This window comes from Plecotus auritus, assembly GCF_963455305.1.
Source record: "Plecotus auritus genome assembly, chromosome: 1".
Taxonomy (NCBI): Eukaryota; Metazoa; Chordata; class Mammalia; order Chiroptera; family Vespertilionidae; genus Plecotus; species Plecotus auritus.
The window spans coordinates 194,145,544-194,166,072 of NC_137770.1; the positions used below are offsets into that span (position 1 = coordinate 194,145,544).

Below are 20,529 nucleotides of genomic sequence, written 5' to 3' on the forward strand. Positions count from 1 at the left end.
CCTCATTTAAACTATTTTTGTGTCTTTTGTGGGAGTTTTGACAGCCTCTGAATCTGCAATGCATACTGTAATGAATTGTTACCTGTGATAATTGGTCATTATAATAAAATGTCTGGCAGTTTCCAGAAAAAGAAATACTAAGTTCTTTTTAAGTATGATGCTTTTGTCTTACATAACTGGCCTGCAGAATCAATGATTTCAGGGCTCTCCAGTGCCTCAAGTATAGTGAAGACTCAGTAAATATTGAATGAATGCATTGCTGATCAGTAGAACATTGCAGGCATTAAGGATCTTGCTGATTTACTCTCCCAGAGTCAATAATGACCCCTGGAAGAGAGCTGCAATGACAAGTAGGTGCTTTGCCTTTATGCCAACCAATGCCTTAGTGTAGGTGACCTCAAAATTCAACAACTGACCAACACAGGTTAGCACTTGAAGGTAATGAACCACACTTATGCAAGGGCAAAAAAGGGGGAATAAATAGATAAACCAGTGCTTGTGGGTTGCACTTGAATATCTAAGATAAAAACTGAACCACTAGGCATAGCAATTCATTCCCTCGGAGTCTATCATGTTCTGGCCTAGTGAAAGGAGCTCAGAGAATTTACTAGTACATATTCCTTCCTTTTTTATTTTTTCTTTCTTTCCTTCCTTCCTTGTGTTGTCTTATTCATGCATTCATTCAACAAATACTTATTTTTTTAATTTAATTTTTTAAAATTGTTTGAAGTATTACAAATAGTAGTACATATGTCTCCCTTTTTTTTTTTTCTTCTCATTGACCTCCCCCCGGCCTCCCCTACCCCCCAGTACATGCCTTTACCTGCTCCGCCCCCCCCCCCCCAGTGTCTTGTATCCATTGGTTATGCTTATATGCATGCGTACAAGTCATTCGGTTGATCTCTTACAGCCCGCCGCCCCAACCTCCCTTGCCTTCCCGCTGTAGTTTGACAGTCTGTTCAATGCTTCTTTGCCTCTGTATCGCTTTTTTCCCAATTTCTTTCCTTTAAAAAATCTTGCCTCTGCAGACTAGAAATAAACATATAATAACAAAAAATGTTTGAGTCCCAATTTCAATGTCCAACAGTTCTAACAAATACTTATTGCTGAGCCCTAAACATGGTGGATTCAGTGGTGATCAAGGTAAACCTGATCTTTGGCTTCATAGAGGGGAGACAGACAACAGATTTTCTTCCCAAAGGTATTGGTTTGCAGGAGAGAATTTTCACTAAGGTCGTAGATCCCAGTGTGGAGCAGAAGTAGAACTTCACGATGGGCATGTGTTAATCGATGACATGTTTTCGTTACCCTTTTACCTTTTCATCAATAAGGAGACATTGGAGAAATACATTTATTTCATAATACACAGCAAGCTCTTTCTTTTTTCATTTATATATTTTAATTACGAAGTATGGGATGTATATAAAAGATACATAGTCTATATGTAATTTATAAAAAATAACAAAATGAGCACCATCAAGCCGCCGTCTGACCCAGGAAGTACAAAGTTAGTCATGTTGTTATTCTCATGTGCGCCACCGTGTCATTTCCTAGCTTCCCACACCCTCCCTCTCCTTGGTGTAGTGTATGTTCTGAAGTTTAGTACTAATCATTCCCTTGGCAGTCTTTATTAGTTTTTCAATAGCTTGATGTAGCCTATTTTTGAACTTCATAAAAATGATGTTATTTTTGCAACTCAATTTTTTACTCAATACTTTTTTAAGATATAATTTTATTAATTTCAGAGAGGAAGGGAAAGGGAGCGAGAGACAGAAACATCAATGATGAGAGAGAAACACTGATTATATGCCTCCTGCGCATCCCCCACTGGGTATCGAGCCCACAACCTGGGCATGTGCCTTGACCAGGAATCCAACCGTGAATTTCTGGTTCATAGGTCAACGTTCAACCACTGAGCCACGCAGGCCAGGCTACTCAATATTTTTTTCTAAGATTCATCCATTTGATTAGTGCAGTATTTCTCCTATAGTAGAGTTCTGATATCTGACTCCACTGCAGTACACTGATCTCCTCTCCTGTTGGGGGGTGTTCCAGTGTTTGGCAATTACAAATGATTCTGCTGCAAACATTCTTATACGTGTCTCCTGGCCATGTGCCTCTCCCTGCACATGTGCAGGGTCAGTCTAGAGCTCTTTTTGGAAAAATCAGATCTAATCGTGTTTTTTCTTAGGCATGTCAAATTTTAGACATATTTATTTTGTAGAAATTTTATCAACAGTCCTGAGTAAAAATGGGTAAAGTAGAGGAGAAATTTCTCTAATAGAGCAATTTAATCATCTTGATTGGTTAATCACACTAGTGGAATTTCTTATTTTTTTTTCAAATAAGTTTCTGTATTCTATTTCACTTTCTGTGTATTATTATTATTTGTAAAAATGTTTCTATTACATGCCTCTGGCTATCATGAATTTTAAGACAATATAATATAACTAATCAGAGATCATTTTCATGCTCCTACGTCCCCCCCCCCCTCTCTCCAACCCTCCCATCCCCATCCCTGGATTCAGTCTTTACCTAATTGCAAGGATTTGGATGAAAATCTGATCCTCCTCTGGAAGCAGAGCTCACGCATGCTCATAAAAGAGACTGAAATATGGAGAAAAACACATTTTCAGAAGTGATTCACTTTAAAAACCAACAACACATGTAAAATGTTGGTCCCCCCGCCCCGAACCAGACAAAATTTGATTTTTCCCTTTATGATATCTTTTTATTTGCTTGAGATAAATTTCTATGATTATATGTATTTATGTAATTTTAAAATATTTGAAATTTAGTTGTTTATCTGTGACATATTTGGAGGTTTACTTTGGAAAACTTAAGATGCATTTTTAGATGCATGTAAAGATTTTTGAATCTACATAGAGGTGTAAATTTATAGTTTCATTTAGGAAGATGAAGAAATTAATGTCTCTTTTTAATTTTGAAGTGTATCCTTGCTGAAGAACTTACCTGAAGACAAGTTAACCAAGATCATTGACTGCTTAGAAGTGGTAAGAAACTTTAAAGCAAAAAATACATTTTATTAAGAGATTGTATAATGTAGTCCTTATTAGCACTGTAAATGAATAAAAAGGAAAAGATGGTGGATCGGCAGTCTACTGTGACCAGGGGCCATTTTCTGTTGTGAAAAACCATGAGGCCCATTCTCACTGAATTCTGGGGCTGGGATAGCTTTAGGTGACTCTTCTGAAACATATAAAACATTGGACTTGCACATGTAAAGTATATTTTAACCTTTTTAGTATATTTTATAGAACTAATCTGCATTACTCAACCAGTTAACTGCCACGCATTCAAAATGGTGGCAAACCCAGAGATGTCACTAACAAGTCTGATTTTAAAGTTGGGCGACCAGAGTTGATACGGGAGGTTTGCGGCTATAGACGTGCGTGGCTTGTGGGAAGGTCCACTGCTTGCATCTATAGACGCTTATTGCGTACAAAGTGTCAAGAGGCATTTGATTTTCTGCAGTTCACTTCACAGCCCGTACAGAGATTTCATAGTATAAAGGAGTTGGTGGTGCAAATTAGGAAATAGTGCAGAGAAAGAGGGTACTGGGGTGTTTGGTGATAGCTCCTGAATCAGGCCATGAAATCTCCATGTTTGCACACTCTAGGCCAGGAAAATACTTTAGGAAAAAACACTTAAGAAGCACTTTATCTATTTTAACATCTAGGGGGAAAAACATGGCATGTTGGAACGTGTTCAAAAACTCATATTAAGCCTCACCCAGATGGTTGGTTCTAGTCCAAGACTAGCCAAGTCTTCTTGTGACTAATGCTTTTGTGACACGTACCTTGGAATCTAATGATATGCATTATATGAAAACTTCTTCAGATTTCAGAGATGAACATTCAAAGCAAATAACGTCTCCTTACCTGGGGGGGGGGCAGGGGGGGGCGGGAGTGGGGGTCAATGTCATTGAAACCAAAGTGGTTTACCAGGAATTTAAAAGAAGGTAAGGAATAATTAAGGAGTTACACGCAGACTCTAACCAGGGGTCCTCAAACATTTTAAATAGGGGGCCAGTTCACTGTCCCTCAGACCGTTGGAGGGCCGGACTATAGTTTAAAAAAAAACCTATGAACAAATTCCTATGCGCACTGTGGGCCCGGGACGAGTCGGCTGCTAAGCAGGACAGGCAGCGGCACCTGGCAGGCCGGATAAATGTCCTCGGCGGGCGCATGTGGCCTGCGGGCCGTAGTTTGAGGACCCCTGCTTGTTTTTAGTTGGAGACACAAACAAAACACAAGCTGCAAGCCTGATTGTTGACAGATTCATGCCTCTGTCAATGGCAATACACAATGTAAACTAAAATCTGCTGAGCAGGGAGCACTGATCATTGCATCCTTAAATGTAAGTGACACCAGTAATGTTTCCATTTACAATTCATGGACCCCATCCAGCAGTTTATCAAGGACAGGCCATGATGACACAGTGCCCGGCCTTGTGTCCTCAGGGCGTTGAATTATGAAGTCATTTTTGAGAGGACTGCTTGCCCTGTATCTTTTGGGATTTTCCCAGTGTAACATAACCCAATCACAGATGTTACAAATTAATAATTCATCCTAATTTCTGAGAGTGTTGTGGTGTGTTTTTTTTTAAGCTAGGGAGGCCCTATATTTTTTTGTTAACCCAGGAAAATCTGGTTTTAATATAATCCTAATAGAGTCGATTCACCAGAGGGGAATTCCATGCTGACAGCAAATATTAAAATTTAGTATCATTAAAAATAAATGGCAAATTAGACATATTTATAGCAGCCACAGGCAATAGTACAGAAAATATAGATGAGGGGTTCAAATCCAGTCTTAATTAACACACAGGTCGAGTTTGAACGTCTCATCTTTTGAAACACCCTAGAAAAGCTTTATTATATGTCAGCATTTGCAGACAGCAGCATAGTTTATAAAGAGCTCTTTATTCATACCTGGCAAACAAATGGGATTCTGTAGCGTGTGAAAATTCTCAAATGCGAAAAGTGATTAACAAGGGAGCAGTGGGATCTACATAGCTCTAAGAAAAGTACATTATTTACCAGCATAGCCAACATAGACGACCGCCAATCACTAAGGCATCGAAGTTATGACAGAGCGCCCACTGAGCTCTAGGACCAGCTGTCCCACAAACTGTCCATAACCTTTGAGAAAGACAGGCTGAATCTGGCGTGCTGTTTAGGGGTTGATTTGGGAGTTTTCACATTTTTGTGCGGGGACCAGGAAGAAGGATCAGGACTTCCCGTCACCGAGCAGTTGATCTGATGTGTTTGTTAAGGCTTGGTTGAACTCCTAAACCAAATGGTCCGGATTGTGCAGTTCCAATAGCATCTCTTGCTTCAGCTTAAATCACCCAGAACATTCAGCCCCAGAGGCAGACATTAAGCTTCTTGTCATGTTCTGATGGGAAAAGGAGAGTGGGCATAGTACCAATATACTCACTGGTGTGCTCTACGAGTTAATTAACGAACATCATAAAACACCATACAGATTCAGAAAGCAGTGTAACTGTTAATGATAATAAAAATGACAATGCGACTTCTATGGCGGTTGTGCAGCACGGAAGATAAGAGTGGAAGGAGTTTCTGCTCCTACACATGGTGATCAATCCAGAGAGCATGGGACTTGACTGTGGTTGATGGAAAAGTCAGCTATATCTTTGTTTGACCCAGTGACCCTCTGCACTGTGACTCTGACATGCCATCTTTCAGGAAACTGGAGGTGTGGTGAGGGGTGGGGTGGGGTGGGGTGGGGTATGAGGAATGTCCTAGTCCTTACTCAGATCACCCACAGCACTGCTTAAAAGACAGACTCCCAGGTACCACCTCACACTTAATGAATCAAAAATTCTGGTGGAGGAAGGGCTCAGACATCCACATTTTAAATATGCAAGTCTTATGCTTGTTTACTAGTATTAAAGTTTGAGAAGCACTCGCTTAGAATTATGAATAGAATACATGTATTTAGAGTTTGCCACAATCTGCCTCTTCATTCAAGAATTTTCCTTTTTATTTTCTAATAATTTTTTAAAAAGTCTTGTCTTCCTTATAGTTCCCGTTAACACATGCATAAGCCAGAAGTTTTTCTCACTTTAATGATTACACCCAGAGCCATAAAAAAAGTTGAGAAACTGGATTTTGCCACAGTTTATGATCCAGTTAGTTAAGGGTGGGGCAGCTAGGTGTTGTAGAAAGTTTACTAGTCCAAGGTCCTGAGATTAGGGTTTGTCACTGGCAGCTGTCAGTTCATCATGGTGGGCATTAGAGTCTTCTCATCTACAAAAGTAAGGTGGTGCGGGGCCATAAATCTACAGGCTCTGTCAATCTTTTAATTACAGAATTCTATTCAGTCGGCTTACCCAAGTCAGAGGGATTTCTATTGGTTTTCATTTTTTAGGCTCTGGTCCCCTGGAATTAAGCAATCAGGTACTAAATTAGGATTGGTAGGGTCCACCGATCCTGGTGTATTTGCTTTAAAATATCTCAGGTGTTTTAACTAGTGTCCTTGTGCAAATAAGAAATTGCTGGTAACAACCCAAAAACTGCATACAGTTTCTTAAGCAACCGACTTGGGTGCATAGTCACATGATGCATGGAGGGTATGTGTGTGTGTGTCCTACATCTGATTGTATATCATCAATTCTACACCCTAGTTTCTAGTCACACCCTAAAGATTCTAAGGAAGTCATAGGCTTGCTTTTTTGTCCTTGTCCTTTATCACCTTGGATTTTTCTTCTGGTTTTATTTATTTTTTTTTTACAGGAGCTTAGGCATTTTGCTAGACTATCATGAATGAGCATTTTTTTACAGTGAAAAAAAAATATTTTTATCTTTTGCTGTTGCTGTTTGTATAGTTTTCTTCTGTCTTTGACCTCTCAGTCTGCCCTTGAATTATTTCCTTATTTTTTCCTCTTGTCATACACTCAATAGGTACTCTCTGGATTTCTAGCACCTTCTTTTAAAACATCTTTTTCAGACTATGGGACACAGTAGGTCATAAAACCAATTTATAGGAACATGTTTCATATCAGAGTAATGAGTATAAATGCTGTTTTGAATAATATGTTTCAAGTTCATACAAATGTCTGTGTGTGTGTGTATTTGGGTGTGTGCATATAATGTATTTCTTACTGTAGGTCAGAGTGAAAAACGTTTGAAAATCATTGGTCCATAGGACAAGGTCTATGGCTTCTTGGTCCTCTATGGACCCCTTCCCAATGTAACCACAGGACAGTGACCACACTGTTTGCATTTCTCTTTTGGGTCTTGGTGACCACCCTGGCTAGACTGGCTGCTCTCCCCACTTGACAAACACTGGCCAGTCTGGCATCATAGCCAGTACTTACTGCTATACTAGTATATTTTTGGTCTGACCTACATCCACAACCTTTTCTGATCTATGAAGTTACTGTCAACACACTGGGAGGTATTATTTATCTTCCTCCCATGGTTTTGGGTGACAAAGAACCAACCCTGGGGAAAATACCACAAGGAAGGTTGCCCCTTAAGGAACAGCAATGCTCTTTCTCAGTGATTTCTTTCAAGCTGTTCCCTTTTAACTAATGAGGCTGAGAGGAATTAAGTTGTGGATCCTCACACACCCGAAAGTCTTATAATAATTGAAGAACAGCCCAACAGCACTTCAGAGATTCTCCACGGTCCTCTGCTCTGTGTGGATAATGGTGAGGCTGAGAAGCCTGGCACATCGACCATGACCCCAGTAGGTTTAGTCAAGAGCACTGAACATCAGCTGTGTAATGAAGGTGCCGGGCTGCAGTGCTGGGTCCCTCCCTTAACCGCCAAGGGTCATAATCCTCTCAACTGCAATATCTAGCTGGAACGTAGAAGCTAGAATGAGAAAGATTAAAGAATTGGAGTAAGCAAACTGTGATGCCAAAAACTCAAAATATTTTCCAACTAAACTAGAAGTTTGTTACTTACGTACATAGCAGTCCAAGGATGATGATCTCTGTTGGATCCAAAGAGGATTCAGGAGCCCAAGTTGGTCTCTGCCAAGCTCTCGCTGGGCCGTGCCATTATGATTGAGGGGAAAGGATGAAGACACATGCCTGGAATGGTTCTCGGGCTTTGTAGAGGAGGCACAATCACTTCTGTGAGGATGCTGTTAGCCAGGGGTTAATCACATGACCACAGCTGAGGAGTACAGTTTACTGTGAAAGATTTTGAGGACCAGCTCAGGGCCTCTTTCACAGGAATTAACAGTCATCAGGTGCCTGGCATGTACCCAATGTGCCACCAGGTGCTTTAGATACAACGTCTCACCTAGTTCTCAGACAGCATTAAGTGTGGTAAGTAATGGAATCTTAATTTTACAGAAAAGGAAACAGATCCAGAAGAATTAAGTAACAGCTCAGCAAACCATTATCTTCCTCCTTAATATGGCAAACATTGAGTTTTCACTACTCAATTTCACTACTGAAGTTTCAGATGCTTTTAACACTTCAAAATAAAAACATTGTCTTTAATTGGCTTATTGTGGTAGACAAGATGTACCCCAAACAGGTCCAGACCTAGATCCTTGGAACCTGGGATTCCAAGGTTATGTTTCATGGTGAAAGGGACTTTGCTGATGCAATTAAGGTTCTGGACCTTTAAATAGGAAGATTACCCTGGATTATCTAGATGGGCCAGATCTCATTACACGAGCCCTTAAAAACTGAGAACTTTCTCTGGCCAGAGTCAGAGAGGTGCAGCAGAAGTGGAAGTCAGGTTGCAGGTGGAAGAATCCCACGTGCTGTTGCTGGCTCTGAATTGTAGGGGTTTTGTGCAAGGACTGGATGGAGAGAGGCCTCTGGGATGGCAGCCAGCATGGATGTGGGGACCTTATCCTGCAACCGCAAGGAACTGAATTCTGCCAACAACCTGACTAAGCTTGAAAGCAGACTTTCCCCTGGAGCCTCTAGAAAGGAATACAGCCTGCTGACACCATGGTTCAGTCCTTTTTTAAAAAATGTATTTTTATTGTTGAAAGTATAACCGATGGTTCGTGGGCCTTGGATGGAGGAGGCACACATCACTTCTCCACAGATGCTTTTAGCCAGGGATTAATCACATGACCACAACCAGGAGGCTGAGAAGCACAGCTTACTGTGGAAGACTTAACCCCCCTCCTCCCCACTCCCGATCCCTCCCCAGGTCTTCACCCCACTATTATCTGTGTCCATTGGTTATGCGTATATGCATGTAAATTCTTTGATTGATCTCTTCCCGCCACCCCTTACCCTCTAAGGATCCTCAGTCTGTTACATGCTTCCATGTCACTGGATCTATTTTGTTTGTCAGTTTATTTTGTTCATTAGATTTCACATATAAGTGAGATCATGTGAAAAGCTTCTGCACAGCAAAAGAAATTAACATCAAAATGAAAAGGGAACCCACTGTATGGGAGAACACATTTGCCAATGATGTATCTGAAAAGGGGTTAATATCCAAAATATATACAGTACTCATACAACTCAAAAAAAGGAAGATAACCCAATCAAAAAATGGGCAGAAGACCTAAAAAGACACTTCTCCAAAGAGGGCATACAAATGGCCAAGAGACATATAGAAAAATGCTCAACTTCACTAACCATCAAAGAAATGCAAATCAAAACAACAATGAGGTACCACCTCACACCTGCCAGAATCAACAAATCAACAAAGGACAACTGCTGGTGAGGATGTGGAGAAAAAGGAACCCTCCTGTACTGCTGGTGGGAATGCAGACTGATGCAGCCACTGTGGAAAGCAGTGTGGAGTTTCCTCAAAAAATTAAAAATGGAACTGCCATTTGATCCACTTGTAGGAATATATCCTAAGAAGCCTGAAACACCAATCAGAAAGAGTATATGCACCCTATGTTCATAGCAGCGTTTATTTATAATAGCTAAGATGTGGAAACAGCCCAAGAGCCCATCAGTAGATGAGTGGATAAAAAGCTGTGGAACATTTACACCATGGAATAATATGCAGCAGTAAAAAGAAGAATCTTTTACCCTTTGAGACAGCATGGAGGGACCTGGAGGGTATTATGCTAAGTGGAGTAAGTCAGTTGAGTTCAGTCTTGAGAGACACAATGCAGAGAAACCCAATTGAGCCACACTGTGCCTGAATCCTCTGACACACAGACACAATAAATGGGTGTTGTTTGGTTGTTTCAGCAGCGATAGATAACTAAGGTGTTTCTCTTTTCCAAATCTTTGAAGGTAAATGTTCTTATTTGAACTTTATGGATTGATGGAAATGAAGTGTACATTAGAATTGGGATTTGAATCTAGCTCTGTTTGACTTCAAATACTGTCCCCCTCTAAGATGTTATTCTTCCTTCTATGAGAGGTTGAAATATATTGTAAAATGTACATAGTAAATAAAAAGCAATGTTTATGGGTATTAGGAGTGATATTGATTCTGTAACTGTAAATAGGTTTTAAGAGTAAATGACCAAAAAAGATATTGAAATACAGTAGATACAGTAGTTTTGTTTGAATTTTAAACAAGAGACAGCTCTTATGTGGTTAATTATGCCTTTTTACAAAATTAAACAAGCCCATTTATGCTTGTATAAATGATTAAGCGATCCATTTTAGTTCTGTGACTTTGAAACAAATCATATTAAAGCAAAGTATGGGTGGACAGTTTAATCCATCTTTAATCTTCTCTAAGAGACCAAATTGCTCTTTTTGTCTGGCAGGTGGATGAATTACTTTTCCCTGCCCAAGAACTCTTTGATTATATGCACATATAGGAGGGAAACAAAGAAATAAGTGACCAGTTTGAGATTTCATGAGGATAACCTACTTTGGAGAACAGAATTTACATGTAAAAGATTCTAATGTTGGTCTTTTATAATGATAAATCTGTGGAAAGAATTCATATGAAAGAGCTACTTAATGTGCATATAGAATTTTCCCAGACTTTGCTCTTCAAGGAATTAGAAATGGAGCCTGATAGTCCTAATATCCATTGGGGATAATGTTTTCAATTTATTAGATAATCATTTGTTCTTTTTCTAAACGCTAGACCTAGTTTCAGATTGTTACAGATCACTAAACAGTTTATATTTAGATGACTTAGGTGAAAGCCACCTGTGTATCAGTGATTATTGTTCTGCTCTCATTTCTCTCCTAGTCTGCAGGCTCCATGCCTGAAATTCAGTCCTCCTGGTGATTGTTTTCTGTGAAAGATAAACATACATGCAGATAATAAAGCAAAAATCTCCTTACTTCTCCAGTTTATGACTGCAATCTTTTAAAAAAATAGCAAAAAAAGAAAAAAGGAAACAGGTGTGGAATGCTCATTCTAAAGACACTAGGAATTCTATTTCATTTATGTCTTCATTGATACATCTCCCCTGGATCTTACCTGTTCCTTTCCTCTTGTCCCAACAGGAATACTATGACAAAGGAGATCACATTATTCGAGAAGGCGAGGAAGGAAGTACCTTTTTCATTTTAGCCAAAGGAACGGTAAATATTAATTGTAGTTTACTTAAAGTAAATGGAAAAAGTCTCTTTAAATCAGTTTGCCACAAATGCAGCTCTGCCCAGCTTTGCAATATAAGAAGCCCTCTGCTTTGAATGGGTAAAGGTGTTTTTCTGCTCAGAGTCCTGGGGGGCTCCATCCAAGCACTGGGTTGGGGGCAGAGGAGTATGATCATGTTAAGTCACGGGATTTCTCAGTCCATGGGATTGTCATAACTACTGCAAGATTATTCCTTGTTCATTCAAGTTTATATAGAGCTGGATGGTCTGGTTGAGTAGATACGTGTTCAGATTCTCTTTTCTTTCTTCTCTCTCTTTTTCATTGTTTGACATAATTTAGGTAAAAGTCACCCAGAGTACAGAGGGCCACGATCAGCCACAAGTGATAAAAACACTGCAGAAAGGAGAATACTTTGGAGAAAAAGCTCTTATCAGGTGAATCCATGAATTTGTATACCATACTATAATAATTCTTTGATTGTTTTTGTATGTGCAACTACATGTCAAATGAGCTACCAAAATAATGGCAACCAATGTCCAGGAATTAAAAATTATAAAATACTTTTTTGCCCAGGAAATAGGTTAGAAAGTTATGTTTGCTAGTGAAAACAAGATTTTCTATTAGAATATTTAATTTAAAAAGGAGTCAGAGAAAGAGATTAAAGAAGTCAAAATTATAATTTTCTCTTAAGAACAAGTTTTTATATTTCCTGGGTTTGAAATATTGCTGTTTTTCTCTTTTTTTAAAAAAATTAGAAAATGACTTTACATATTTTGTGTACTTTTTTTTTCTTTATTGATTAAGGTCTTACATATGTGTCCTTATCTCCCTCTCCCCCCCACCCCCATTTTAATCATCATGACAAAAGTTCTATATCTGTAAGAATTTTTATCAGCTCATTTTACAAGTTTTAGAAACAACATCAAATAGTGTATTTGGAATTTCTACCTAAACCTCAGGCCTTTGAAGTATGAATTCATTGGGTTGATCTAACTTATGGAAGAAATATTTGTAAAGGTTACTCAAGTGGCTCAGGGGACACTTTGTACTTCCTGGAACCCAGAAAACAACCTCAAGTCTGAAGAATTGCATTTGTGTAAATGTAAATCTATATATATATATAAAAGCCTAAGTGACTGTTACAACCAAACCAGTTAGCCAGTCACTATGATGCGCACTAACCACCAGGGGGCAGATGCTCAATGTAGGAGCTGTCCCCTGGTGGTCAGTTCGCTCTGGCAGCCAATCTCCCACGACCAGCCAAGCTCCCCTGGCCCCTCCCCGTAGCCAGCAGGCCCTGACCGGCAGCCAGTAGGCCTTGGCAAACAGCTGGCAGGCCCCCAGGCCCCGGCTGGCAGCCGGAAGGCCCTGGCCCGGCCCTGATCCAGACTGGATGAGATGGCCCCAGTAGGCCCTGATTGTCAACCAGGCCTAGGGACCCCACCCGTGCATGAATTTAGTGCACTGGGCCTCTAGTAACTTTATAAAAGATCAAGTTAAAATTTTGAGAAACACATTTTTTTAAGTTATTCAAGTTTTTAAATGAATACTTGAAGTTAGGTAAGAAATTCTTTAAAATTTGTTATTACTCAATGCTTTCATTTCATAAAATAAGTAAAATGAAAGCATATGCTCAGAAAAAGGAGCCATACTTCTCTTCTTTTATCTTCCTCTACCTTTTGTGTAGAAAGCCCCAGGTCTGCTTATTTGTATGTCAGGATCACAGAAAGACAAACCCAAAAAGACTGTTGATAAATTAATATCTGAAGACAAATTTTATTATATAAAAATCATAAGCCTATTATTTTTTAAGAAAATTCAACCATTTAAACTTAATGTTATGGCTATTATGTAAATAATTTAAAAATGAAATAGAAAGACAAGGTGAAGTTTTCTTTACCATTTTCTAGCTGGTAGTGAACATCCCATATAATAAAAGCCCAGCCACTGAATTGCGGAACAACCAGAACGACCAGTCAACCAGTCGCTATGACGCGCACTGACCACCAGGGGGCAGACACTCAACGCAGGAGCTTCCCCCTGGTGGTCAGTGCATTCCCACAGTGGGAGTGCTGCTTGGCTGACTGGGATGAATTGGCTGCTCCTGCAAAGCAGCTGCTCAGAGGGCGGGTCCTCAGCCGCGCGGCTGACCAGGATTAGTGGCTGCTCCCACTGCAGCCACTTGGCTGATCGAGAGGAGCAGCGCTCCCACAGCGGGCGATCCCCACAGGCCATGCCCCCCACCAGTGCACGAATCCCATGCACCAGGCCTCTAGTGTTTCAATAATAGGGAAATTGTTCATTTTGCATCTGTTTATTTGTGACAGAATAGGATGCACTCATGTAATATAATTATGTAATGTCATCATCTAAGACTTCAATCTATTAGTTCTTAAGATTTCCAGATTATTCTTCTCATACCTCAAACCAGAACAACTATAGTTTGAAAGTGCAGAGAACTCCATAAATGTACTAGAGTCAAAATAGCTTTTGAAAGGAAATATGCTGTCTTGTTTTGCTGGACCTGAAATAATTTATGCTGTATGTTGCCGCTAGCCAATTACAGTGTTTTTCCATGAGAAACATGGGACTTTATATTTAATATAAACACCCAACTCCCCAACGCAATGAGGAGAGTTGGATACAAAAATTTTTTACATTTTTGTGCATTTGTATGCTGTCCCTACTTAGGGCCACTGACTGTGACACAACATTCCTTACATTCTATGTAAATAGCCCTAGGAGGTCTTTCAGAATTTTATATGCAAAAGTTAATCCACTGCACTTAACACAGTTACTGTGAGAGAATCGTGTATTTACAGACATCTGATACTTATAAAGAGTTTGCAGAGAGTTTCTAGTAAAAATGATGCCATACCTCTTCTCTTTTTTGAACTCACAAATCAAGTAGTTGGCCCACATCCAAGATCTACATATCTACAGATATGTATATGCAAGTTGAGTACAAACTCCCCAGCTCCCAATTCAAAAGCTAATTGAGCTGCTTTCACTGATGTCTTCTAGCAAGGACCCTGTAAACTTGGAAGGGACTGTGAGTCATGTCAGAAAAATCTCTTGGTGCCAACTATCCAGTGAGTGGAATTCTTTGGAATGTATGGTAGAACTGGGCTGCCAAGCTTTTCTCTGTCCTACCATTAAAGGAAGATGAAAGAACTATACTTTGTGTGATGCCCCTTTTAATGAAGTCGCTTAGAGCAGTCTCAGTACACTTGCTACTCCAGGCTACTTCAATGATTTGCAGAACACTGGGTACCGTATGGATACGCCTTTTCTTCACTGTCTTTAGCTTATAACTAATAGAGGGAGGAAACTAATCAAATAAATGTCTCTAAATACATTACCCAATGCTTGACCCATTGATCTTCATTAGGTAACTAAATTTACCCTCATTAGATTACATGCCGGTAATTCATTGTATTTAAGCTATCAATTATAAGATGACCATTATATATTATACATGTCTGAGAAAGAAAGACCTTGCTGTTAATTACAGTATGACTCGTCATTAATTGTAAGACATACTCTGATTTTAGAGATATTAATGGAAGGTGTATATAATAGATTCTATAAAACGAAAAAGTATTTTGGTATTATTTAATTCATTGGGCAATTGCATTAAAACACTTTGGGTTTTATTATTGATTGTTTTATTTTATGTTAATTACTTAAATGTTTTTCCAATACATTTCTTCAATCAGTCAATTTTGGTTTTCCTGCATATTTGCAGCAGTTCCCATCTGATCAGAGATGAGCTGTTTATTTGGCAGACACGAAAGCAGAATGATATTCTATACCGAGTTGTTGTCACTGATTCCTCTGTGTCCCCCTTGTAGTTATCGTTTGTCCCCTGAATTTCTTGTATACGTAACCTTTACTGGAATATATTTCTAATCTTTTTTAAAAGTATAGAGTATAGCTGATGATGTTAAAAAAAAGCATAGTCGCCGAAACCGGTTTGGCTCAGTGGATAGAGCGTCAGCCTGTGGACTAAAGGGTCCCAGGTTCGATTCCGGTCAAGGGCATGTACCTTGGTTGCGGGCACATCACCAGTAGGGGGTGTGCAGGAGGCAGCTGATCGATGTTTCTCTCTCGTCGATGTTTCTAACTCTCTATCCCTCTCCCTTCCTCTCTGTAAAAAATCAATAAAATATATTAAAAAAAAAAAAAGCATAGTCTTTGGAAGGTTTAAGTAATGGTGTTTTATACAAAGTGACAGATTCTCTAATAAAAATAGGCGTTTAATTTCTAACTGTGGAAAACTGCCTTTCCTGTTTTTGTCTGCAGTGAAGATGTCAGATCTGCGAACATTGTTGCTGAGGAAAATGATGTCGCATGCCTGGTTATAGATCGAGAGTGAGTATGCTGGTTGGAGAAGGCAGGCTACTGTCACCTTTGAAGACGTGGCCTTCTGTTACTCCAAGGGCCCGTCTGTCTTCTCATTCATCACCCCTTAGAAATGCTGGCCAATCTTCAGCTGCAAGTACATCCTGTTAAAATTCATGGGAAGGAATGTGCCTTCTGATCTGAATCTGTCTGTGGCAGTGGCAGATGCTGGCAGACTAAATATTTTGTATGCAAAGTTTGTACATAAATATCAGCAATAGATTTAAATTCTGCATCTTCCAGAGAAATAAACTTATTAGTGCTCGTGGATTTCCCCCCACATTACATAGTAAACAACTTCATAATTTATTTCTAAAATGCTCTAAAGAGTTAAAAATATTTTAAGCAAAATGTATTTCAGACAAAATATAAAATATTCATTAGCTATATATATATATTTCCAGATAAGTTTCTTTAACAATTGCAGTAATTTGCAAGTGATGTGTGTCAATATTAATCTCTAAATATCTTGGGTTATTTTTCAGAAGAAGTCTTATTTTATGTCCTTAACTCCCTCTAAATCATATTTGAATCTGGCCCTTGTGTCTCATTAATCAATTGAATATTTATTATCTAGTTATAATAAAGGAAATTCAAACATACCAAAGCTAGGTCATTCTCTAAGAAAAGTCACAGTGTAGTCAAAGAAATAGGGAATACTCATGTGAAATATCAACAAAAAATAGTAAAATAACAAGAGGTGTCATGGGAATATGTTGTAATTGATTGCTAATTGAATACAACATTTATTGAACATAAAATGATAGAGATTTAGAGCTGGAAGGAACTTTAGGACATTTTAAAAAAACAGACAAAATGGTATTATGAACCTCATAATACAAGTTCAACAATGATTTATTAATGCTTTATTTATACTACTTCACCACCCCTCCCTGCTTTCTCCACACTATTTTCAAGCAAATTACACACATACAGTTATTTCACCTGTAGATTTAGTAGCATCTCTAAGAACTAAGTATTATTTATAATGCATGACCACAATAACATTAGCATGCCTAAAAAGTTAACAATACTAATTTTTATTATTTTTAATTGAGATATCATTGACATATTAAGATTATATTAGTTTCATATATACAACACAATGTTTTAGACATTTATTAACATCCACATATAGAACAGTCTCACCCTTACAGATAAGAAAAGTGAGTCCCAGATCAGTTGAAGAATTGCCCCAACAGTGCCATCTGTGATGGAGTTGGGACTCCTGCCCACATCTCCCATTTCTTTCAGCCTTCTTTACACCATGCCAAAAACTACACAAGGCAGAAAACTACAGTCATGTTTTCTCTTCTCACGGATAAGTTCTTTGCTTCATAAACTCAAAGGATCCACTATACAACTTCTAATAACTATTCTACATATTATGGTGACACTAACCTACCTTAATTATTGAAAAACAACTTACAAAGCCTTGAATAACCACAGAAACAGTCTTTTACGAGCTTAAGAAGAATGTCAAGTTGCAATGGTAACTAGCAACACAGGTTTTAATTTAATTTTATTAAATTTAATTTTCATTTAGAACATTCAACCAAACAGTTGGGACTTTTGAAGAACTCCAAAAATACCTTGAAGGGTATGTGGCAAACCTGAACCGTGATGATGAAAAAAGACATGCGAAGTAAGTGGAGGAATATTTTCCTAAGCTGGATATGGTTATAGCAGTTGATGAAGAGAACAAAAGGGTGTGTTTGCTATTGTAGTAACTTTTAATGTGCCTTCACTAGAAAATTTGGGGGGATTCTTTTAAGTTGTCTTCCACAAAGAGGATACCACTTACCACTGGTATGATTATTTTAATTTATAAGTAGTCAGCTCTTTATTTGGGGTGATGAGTAGTAATGATAGGGAGAAATTTCCTGATAGGGGGCCTTGGAAAAGGGATTCTTTACATTATCTGGTGACTTAACTCAAAAGTCCTTAATTCAGAATCAATGCCTCTGCTGCCCATTGAAATGAAGCAGGAATGCCAAAGCAATCAGCCCTTTGTGATTTCAGGTTAAAAACTAGCAGTATAGTCAGAATTAGTTCAAAATACAAGGGAGCTATTGCCTCGGGTGTGTGTGTGTGTGTGTGTGTGTGTGTGTGTGTGTGTGTGTGTGTGTGTGTAGGAAGGAATAGGGTAGGGCTCTAAATGTAGTAATACTGGTGGGGAATTTTCTGTTTAATAGGAAAATCTACTTTGTAAAACTACATTTATTTGAAAATCCTTTGCTAAAACATTTTGTGGAATGAATACTTAAGCACATATTCACCAGATAGTACAATTGAAGCAGAAGGGTCAACAGTTGCAGAAAACTGACATTTGAGTTAAATCAGAGCATTCAGTCAGGACCTCATAAGGTTTTGTGTTGTTGTGTTTGTTTGTTTTTTGTTGTTTTTTGCAAGAGATGCATTTGCAACTTTTATGCCAAAGGCCTTTTATAGTAACAATAATTTGTGAATATTTAATCCATAGCAGTAAACCTTAAATAAAAGAAAAAAAATGAGTATCCCCAAGTCAAAATAGTCAGATATAAAGTAGGAAATACATTTTTTATGTTTCACAAAGTAGTTATTCTTGTTCAGTCATAGAAAGCTTTGAGATGTGACAAAAATAGCAAAACATGCCGTGATTCTCAGTGTGACATTCTCTGGTATGTATGCAACGAAGAAAATGGCTCTCGGGTTTTATTTCTTCTGACTCTTCTCTTTTTAACAGTTTTATTGACATACATTTTAAATACCACACAATTTACTCATTTTTACCTCTTATTGGTCCAATTGGACAGTTGTCTATTTTTTAGTGTGTGTGTGTCAGTTTTTTGTTTGCATATTCTGTTGTCTCCCCTCACCCGCTGTGATAGAATCTGATCCTATAGAAGTTGGAATAGCCTTTGTGGCACCTGTAGGCAGGAATGACTCAGACATGAGACTGTTGTGGAAGTGAAAGTTCAGTGTGGCAGGACCCCTGCTGGCCCAAGGCGGTGTGTGTAACATGTCACTTCTCTTGAGCAGGAGATCCATGTCTCACCGGAACCTGTCCAAAACGCTCTCTCTGGAGATGATTCAGCTGAAGGAGAAGGTGGCCAGATTTTCCTCATCATCCCCATTCCAGAACCTTGAGATTATCGCAACACTGGGCGTTGGTGGGTTCGGAAGAGTTGAGCTTGTAAGGGGTTTACGTTTCAAGCATCTGAGAGAAAAGCCTTTGACTTTTTGTTCTGTTTTATGTTCTAGTGTATCTTGGAGGAATGAATAAATTGTTGTTGCTATCTTAAATGTTGCTTTGAATTGAGAAAGTACACTTTTCAGTCTGTATGTTGTATAGTAGCAGGTCCATGCTAGTAAGTAACTTAAAAGCTGCTATTTCAAGCTTCTTACATCACATCCTTTTGTGAATTTTTTTGATGATGGTAGTTATTGGAGAATGTACCAAGTAAGCATTCCCAAAGATTATAAAACCTTAAAAAGTGTATTTTCTAACAGGAAAATGTGTGTGTATATACACTCATGATACATGTACTGTCTATTAAAGAAAAGAAGAATGTCTCCTAAGCAAGTGCCAGAGAAAAAAATTCATTGTTATAGTTCTCTGTCCCTTAAACAACTTCACTACCATGTCTGTCTTTGGCCTTTATTACTTTATTTTTGGTTTGCTCAAACTTTTCTATCAGAAAAAAAGGAAAAGAAGATGAATGCAAGGGAGTGCTTGAAGAGCAGCCTTCTGTAGTGTTGATCAGGATGGCTGGGAACCTATGACCTGATTTTGGCTGCATCTTCCACATCACCACCTCTCCAAGCTTCCAAGCAGTAGCAGAGTGGTACTGTCACGTCAAGTGCTCTGAGGAAACTGTAGAATGGAGATCTGAGGTCTTATTAGATGCATATGGCTCTGAACTCTTGGCAATTACCAAGCCCTTCTCTGCCCAGCAGATTTTTAACCATTCTCTGTACATTAGCCTCCGGGAACTATGCTGACACATCCGTCTGCTGGATAGCCCTGGGCACGAGCAGATCTGCAATGCTGCCAGGAGACTGGATAGCACACTTCACACCCAGTCAGTACTTCATCTCTGATGGGTGAGGAGGGAGAAACAATCTCTTAGTAGGCTAAAGAATATTTGTAGCGTTCCTCTGCCATATTGAGAGAGGAGGGCCATACCCATCTGTAGTGGTATTGTTCGCCAAAGACCTTGGCAAAGGGATTGCATTAACAATGCTGAGATCTGTCTTTTCTATAGTTAGATAATTATAATTGAAACAGTAATTTCACTATTAATTTAAAATCATAGGCAGCACTAATGGCAAATGTGAGAACAATATGGGAGGCAACCATTTCTTTACAATTTTATTACATGTCAAATAGAGTCTGTTTATGGAGTTTTAAGCTCATCTAAAAAATACTTATTAAATCTTTTATTTCCTTTTAAGGGAAAATGCTATTTGTCCACATAGAGCAATGCTCTGCACTAGAGCTTTGTGTGCTGAAGAAGATGTTCTGTATCTGTGCTGCCCCATAGGACAGCCACTAGCTATGGTGGCTGCTGAGCTTTTGCAATGGGCTAGTGCAATAGTCGGCAAACTGCGGCTTGCGAGCCACATGTGGCTCGCAAGCC

At 38.9% G+C, this 20,529-nt stretch overlaps 1 protein-coding gene across 2 annotated transcripts in view; it reads left to right on the forward strand.

The window, feature by feature from the left end:
* PRKG2 (protein kinase cGMP-dependent 2) overlaps positions 1-20,529 on the forward strand; it is a 97,367-nt gene that overhangs the window by 37,527 nt on the left and 39,311 nt on the right. The window contains exons 6-11 of one of the 2 annotated variants that reach the window (XM_080668349.1): positions 2,951-3,014; positions 11,410-11,487; positions 11,843-11,937; positions 15,809-15,877; positions 17,454-17,552; positions 18,929-19,082. In XM_080668349.1, coding sequence (XP_080524475.1) covers positions 2,951-3,014; positions 11,410-11,487; positions 11,843-11,937; positions 15,809-15,877; positions 17,454-17,552; positions 18,929-19,082 — 559 coding nt within the window. Of the gene's footprint in view, positions 1-2,950; positions 3,015-11,409; positions 11,488-11,842; positions 11,938-15,808; positions 15,878-17,453; positions 17,553-18,925; positions 19,083-20,529 lie in introns of both variants that reach the window. The other variant, XM_080668348.1, reaches the window with a different exon arrangement.